The 7,005-nt window shown below is 37.2% G+C and overlaps 2 protein-coding genes across 2 annotated transcripts in view; both read right to left on the bottom strand.

Moving 5' to 3' along the window:
- The window catches only part of LOC107556339 (polypeptide N-acetylgalactosaminyltransferase 4-like), a 25,912-nt gene extending 19,696 nt beyond the window's left edge, over positions 1-6,216 (bottom strand). The window contains exon 1 of the mRNA XM_016239431.1: positions 5,903-6,216. The gene's annotated coding sequence lies outside the window, so the exon portion shown is untranslated. The remainder of the gene's footprint in view (positions 1-5,902) is intronic.
- LOC107556340 (uncharacterized) lies at positions 3,092-4,546 on the bottom strand. The gene is made up of 2 exons (XM_016239432.1): positions 4,119-4,546; positions 3,092-3,753 (listed from the first exon to the last, which is right to left on the bottom strand). The coding sequence occupies exons 1-2, from the start codon at positions 4,385-4,387 to the stop codon at positions 3,093-3,095; spliced, it is 930 nt and encodes a 309-aa protein (XP_016094918.1). The 5' UTR covers positions 4,388-4,546; the 3' UTR covers position 3,092.
- Positions 6,217-7,005: the final 789 nt, after the last annotated feature.

Raw genomic sequence — 7,005 nt, 5'->3', positions numbered from 1 at the left:
TACTAATAAGCTGATATATAAACTTTAGTCCATAATTTGCCAATTTTTTAAAACCAATATCTAGTGCAGATGGTATAAAGTTATTTATTGTACTTATACTAGTTAAAGGAGAAATGTAATGAGTAATTTTCAATGAAGATCGTATCTTTTTCTATATTTTTAAAGTAACTCTTGTCCACTTACCCATTATCACATTTCCCCAGCTGAAATCTATGAAAGGGAGTGAAACCAGGGGATACTGACAGAGGCCTTTCTCTATGTTTAACCAACGCGTTTCCATATTATCCTTCAACCATACCTCTATTGGTTTTAGTTGTGCTGCCCAATAATAGCATTTAAGATTTGGAAGACCTACTCCCCCATCAGTCTTCATAAGCTGAAATGATTTATATTTTATTCTTGGCCTTTGCCCTGTCCAAATAAATTTAGAAATCTACTTCTCCAACTTGACAAATACACTCTTGGGAATTTCTACAGGTAACATTTGAAAAATGTAGAGGAGTCTGGGTAATATATTCATTCGTATACTTTCAATACGGCCTAGAAAAGATAAAGGAGTTTCTGACCATCTTTGTAGGTCGCTATGAATACATCTAATTAGTTTGGGGTAGTTTACTTCATATAAATCCTGTATATGAATATGATCTGGGTTTATAATATTAGTAATTATTTTATTTAGCCGTTGAGATAAAATAGAAGTCAATATACGAAGACAACTATTGTAGCATCATTCCATGAAGGAGTCAAAATACCTATATCCAAAGCCTTATGATATGCATTTAATAATAATGGGGCGATAGCATCCTTAAATGCCTTATAGAATTCATTTGAAAAACCATCCGGACCAGGAGAGCCAAAATACCTATATCCAAAGCCTTATGATATGCATTTAATAATAATGGGGCGATAGCATCCTTAAATGCCTTATAGAATTCATTTGAAAAACCATCCGGACCAGGACTCTTATTATTTTTAAGTCTCGGAATTATCTCCAAAATCTCCTCTTCTGTAATGGGTTTATCTAATTCTGATCTCATAGATTCTGTTAATTGTGGTAACTGCGTACTATCCAAAAAACATTTTATTTCCTGATCATCTGTACATGTATCAGTATTTTTATACAGGGACTTATAGAAATCAGCAAACTTTTCAGCAATCTCTTCAGGTTTTGTGAGGAGAGTAGATGAATTCTTAGATTTTAGCTTTGATACTATGTTTGTGGATTGTTGTTTCTTTAGGCGGAGAGCCAACAGTCTGCTAGCCCTGTTCTCATATTCATAGTATTTTTGTTTGGCAAATCTTAGCCTACCTTCCATTACATTGGAAAGTAATGCATTTAATTCTCTACGTGCTACAGTCAATTCTGTTAGTAACACAGGGGTTGGAGTCCATTTATGTTGTTGTTCCAATTTCCTAATAGTATTTTCTAATTGTTGCTGCTTATGTTCTCTTTCCCTTTTATTCGCACTGCCAAAAGCAATTATGCGTCCTCGTAAATAATTATGCATCCTCGTAAATAAGCTTTAGCACAGTCCCACAATATTAGTGGTGATATATCTGGAGTGGTGTTAGTATCTAAGTAGAATTGTAATTCATTTTTTATAAATGTTATAAATGCATTATCATTGAGTAAAGATATGTTAAGTCTCCATTGCCTGGATATTGGTCTAAATTCTAAATCCCATGACTTCATCAACGGAGCATGGTTTGATAATGTTATTGGCAAAATTTTAATATCTGTTACTCTATGTAGTTCTGATGTTGACGTAAATAAATAGTCAATTCGTGAATATGATGAATGCCTAGTAGAGAAAAAAGTAAAATCTTTCATATTGGGAAACTTTTGTCTCCATATATCCACTAGCCCGGTTTCTTTAAGTTGAGGAAGAGGGGACTTTGGAGATGGTTGTCTATCCATATATTGTATACATGACAATTAAAATCTCCGCCCAGCAAGAGCATTCCTTTACTATGTTGCAAGATAACCCTAAATATTTTATTTATAAAATCTGGATCATCTTTGTTAGGGGCATAGACGTTCATGAATGAGACCTCCAAACCATTAATTATACCATTTACTAGAATAAATCTACCTTCAGTGTCTTTATGAACTGTAAAAGATGTGAAGTTCAAACCTCTATGAACTAAAATACAGACTACTCTCCTCTTTCCTGATTTGTGAGATGAATAAAAAGCCTTATCCGCCCAGGACTTTGTAAATTTTTCGTGTTCTCTATCTGATAAATGCGTTTCTTGAAAAAATGATCTCTGTCATTGGAGTTGTCTCAGCAGATTGAGAATTGTTTTTTTTTTTGGATGGGGCTATGAAGGCCATTTATATTATAACTTATTACCTTACACGGACCCATTGACCTGTATATGATACCAAGAATAAATCTGAAGGCACGAAAAGTCTAAGGAGAGTAACAATACATACATTTGTGTACATATAGGAGTATATATGCCTCTGTAAAAAAAAAAGGGGGGGGGGTTGCTAACCAAGAATGAGCAAATAAAACTGCTGTTACTGTCATACCTCAATCTTTGGTCCCTATCATGATCTCTGAAGAACAAGAACAAAGCATGAACACATCCCAAAGAGAACATGGGATTTAACAAGTAGGAAAAATATCACTTTACAAATCAAGAAAACTAAATCAAACTAAGAGTTTCTAGGCTGTATGCCTGTGTTTAGGCTACCATTCTAAGGTTAATAATAGGCGATGACACTCGCCTATTCTAGTACAGGGGTTAGATGTAAATACCCTTGAGCTCCAGAGACATATTTTACTCAGAATGATTTAAGCAGAAACTATTGCTGCCTTAGCTAAACATAATCATCAACATTTTTCTAGAAAACAGGTAATTTATCCTACCATCATTATGTAATTGACAATGGCAGTGACAGTTTTCATTAGTCCATCATTCATTCCTCCACAGAATTATAGTCCAAAAACATGCATACTTTCATCAGTTTAATCTGGTGGATAATTATTCATTATTTTGCATATGTTAGTCTTTGTGTCTTTGTGAATCATCCACTCGATGATTAATCCCTAGCCCGTGGAGCTACGATTACATCCTTGCTGTTTTTATGAACTTGTTGTGATGGTGTTCATCACAAAAGCCATGGCTTTCTCTGGGTCAATGAATTCTCTTTGATCGCCACTGAATGTGATCCGCAATTTGGCAGGATAGATGAATCCATAGCGAATGTCTGGCCGGTTGTTGATATGCTTTTTCACCTCTGTGAATGCTGCTTTAGCCTTTGCAACCTTTGCTGTGAAGTCGGGGAAGATGGCTATTGGGTGTCCATTAAACTTTAGTGGCACCATCTCTCGTGTTTTCTTTAAAATCTCCTCTCGATCTTGATAATAGTGCATGCGAACAATAATGGCTCGTGGATTTCCTCCTGGTCGTTTAGGTGTCAGGCTGCGGTGGGAGCGGTCAATCTGTAGTTCTCTTTCGATATTAAGCGCTTCTTGAAGCAATTTGCATACCGCTGCCATATTACTTGAGCCTGGAGTTTCAGCCACTCCCACGATCCGGACTTTGTTTCTCCTCATCCTTCCCTCTGTATTTTCACAGCTCTCCTCGAGAAATTTCACTTGGCTCTCAAGTTTAGTCACCTTTGTTTGCAGTGTTGTAGTTTCATCTGACCATGCTGACAGACCTTCCTCTACGTCCTTTATTGTAACATTCACTCGGTCCAATTTGGTGCGCATAGCTAATGCATTATTAGCTATTTCCGACCTCATTTTTTGTAACTCGTTTTTCAAGCTGTGAAGTCGGGGAAGATGGCTATTGGGTGTCCATTAAACTTTAGTGGCACCATCTCTCGTGTTTTCTTTAAAATCTCCTCTCGATCTTGATAATAGTGCATGCGAACAATAATGGCTCGTGGATTTCCTCCTGGTCGTTTAGGTGTCAGGCTGCGGTGGGAGCGGTCAATCTGTAGTTCTCTTTCGATATTAAGCGCTTCTTGAAGCAATTTGCATACCGCTGCCATATTACTTGAGCCTGGAGTTTCAGCCACTCCCACGATCCGGACTTTGTTTCTCCTCATCCTTCCCTCTGTATCTTCACAGCTCTCAAATGCATTATTAGCTATTTCCGACCTCATTTTTTGTAACTCGTTTTTCAAATAGTCGAAATCCTCTGCAAGAACTGCTTTAATTTCCGATCGCATTATCAAGCCGATTTCTGCTCTTATGGAGGTCAGGATTTCGGATTTCAACACATCTATGTCCATGTCAGTTTCACTGTGTTCACCTTGACGAGAGAAGAGGGTTTGGCTGGATTGGTTGACGGATCCCTTTCCAGTCGAGTCGCTAGGCCGCGAATTCCCGGTACCGTCGTACTTGAATTTTCTGAGTTTCGCTGTCATATTAGTATCTTTTGATGTCGTCTTTAAAGCATCAACGGTATCTCACATTTACCTTTTCACATACCTTTAGAATGTATTATTTCTGCGATTGCTCTTGAAATAATTACGTTTCTGCTGGAGCTCTCAAAAACGCGACTTACGCCATGCTTTGCTCACGAGCGCCCCCCACCCTTACATTTTTAATGAATATTGAAAAATTTAAGGGGGTCTGAATACTTTCCGTACCCACTGTATATTTTTTAGTTACGCTTAGGTTTTAGGCTTTAGTTCTAAGATTCTCACACATTAATCTTCCTAAAAACTGTACTGTTTACAAAATATCTACAAAACAATCAAAAAGGAATACAGTACTGTATGTGATTCAGTAAAAGGCCAATAATAAATCACAAACACTTTCCCTACTACAAGTTCAGAATTAGAAAAGTGATGAGTGAAACAGCAATGTACAATGATTTCATATTCATTCAAATGAATAGCAACAACAAAAAAGTGGCAGAATTATTCAGATGCACCAATTCGACTTTTTAATCGCAGGCTGTTTTGACCAAAGCCTCATGCTAACCACCACCTCCAATCACTGAAGCTGAATTTGAGGGGTTGAATACAGACCATTCATCATCAGCTGAGGGTAACGGAGTAATCACATAATTGAGCTGCATTAATATTTCAGCAGGCAGGGATTTAGCTGAATTAAATTAAACATGTATAGTATATTATGTTTTTACAACCATGCTGAAAACACCATCTTAAACCAGCCAATATAATATTTAAGCTGTCCACCCAGCCTGGCTGGACTGGTACTCAACTGGTTTAGCTGGTTTACGCAAGAAAAAAACATTTTGTGAGAAAATGGGAGAAGCAGAAGATTAATAGTGGAAAATTCCAAAATAATAAGCAGCTGTGCCAAATTAGTACTGGAATTTGACTCTATCAACATCATTCATATAATCAGACCAGACACGCGCAAATACAGACAGAAGTACCAAGAAGTATCATATGGGAGAATTGAAAACATGCTGGTATGCATGTACCACGATAGTGCAATGCCATTCTTTAGAAGCTTGAATTATTATGTATACATATGGTAATCATTCAAAAGCATGATAGGCTATATATCAAAGCAATATGGTATTACTATCACTATACCATGGTACCTCCACAGTACTTTTTTTCAAGAAGAAGACAGACAGACTGTAATCTGAGATCTAGATCTTTTCGAAAAGATGCAGTAGAAGCACATGACATCATCAAACTATTAATATAAGTAGGCTAACTCATAACATATGGACTGTACATAACATATGAACACATATAATCCAAAATACAAAGATTAATACAACTGAGTAGTGACTTTCTGAGTAAAAACATGAGTGGATGGATCACGAGCCATCAAAACAACAATCATCGAATGTATCAGTGTTGTGACTGAAGGCCCGTTGACATGCAAAACAACTTTATATCGCGCAGATAGACACACACACGACACTGGTGCAGCTAAATACCTGATGATCTTACCTGATCTCTTCATGCCGTGCTCCTCCACAGATATAAGGAGCTGCTGGTTTGCCGCTCGTGCCGCTGTCAGCACACACACATCCTCCTCAAACAACAAACCCGCTCTACTACTCCACACACACACACACACACAACTGCCCACGCTAATCGCTTTAAGTAGCTTGACTCCTTACAAACGCGCGATCCTTTGACGAGTTACACGGCTGAAGTAAATGTCATGGTCTTGCATGTACTGCATCGCAGCCCAGGAAGTTTCAGATTTGACAGTCTGGCTTCATAAAGTGGGCCACGTGACTGAAGCATTATGGGAAGTCTGGGACTTCAATGCGCGTGCTGCACACTCAAGAGCCTCTGTGTGTCATTTAATATATTCACACTGGGATTACAATGGTTTTAAAAGATTTTCCTAGTATAAGTATTTTTTTAAGAATCGAGCATTATTTATTTATTTGTTTGTTTGTTTGTTTGATTTTAATAAAATCGTTTTAAATTTAAATTGTATATTTTTATATATTTTTCTGTATTATAATTTGTGAGAATAAACCATTATTTGTTTGTTTGTATGTCCAATCATACAATATTTGTTTCTGGGAATTAACCATTAATTGTTTGTTTGCATGCATGTTTGTCCAGTTGTGCAATTATATTATTTTCTGAGCAGGCACGTGCACACATAGACATCAAAGGGGGCTTGAGCACCTGCCCTTTTTCTTCCTGAAAGAAAGTGGCCTTTTTTCTGGGAAGTGTTTTATATATATATATATATATATATATATATATACATATGTGTGTGTGTGTGTGTGTGTGTGTTTCTGTTTGCGCACAGCTCTCCCTGTCAAACAAATAAAAAATCTAAATATCAGGTCAGGTCGGGAAATGTTGAGACTGTCGAGTTCTGATGCCTTTCTCCCTCCGCGTCTCCGCAGCACAGCAGTGTAGCACACATTGACCTGCACATCACAGAAGTGAAGCCCTCCCTCCTTTTCCAGTTGTGTTTGTCTTGGTGTGGAGGTGAGTGGTGATGAACAAAAGACTACCCTTACCAAAAAGTAGTATACTTCAAGTTTATTTTAGTAAGTATACTTAAGTAAAGTTCAAGTATA

Source organism: Sinocyclocheilus grahami, unplaced genomic scaffold (assembly GCF_001515645.1).
Source record: "Sinocyclocheilus grahami isolate Dianchi unplaced genomic scaffold, SAMN03320097.WGS_v1.1 scaffold565.1, whole genome shotgun sequence".
NCBI classification, from domain to species: Eukaryota; Metazoa; Chordata; class Actinopteri; order Cypriniformes; family Cyprinidae; genus Sinocyclocheilus; species Sinocyclocheilus grahami.
The sequence above is the reverse complement of the archived record's forward strand: the minus strand, read 5'-3'. Positions and strand labels throughout refer to the sequence as shown.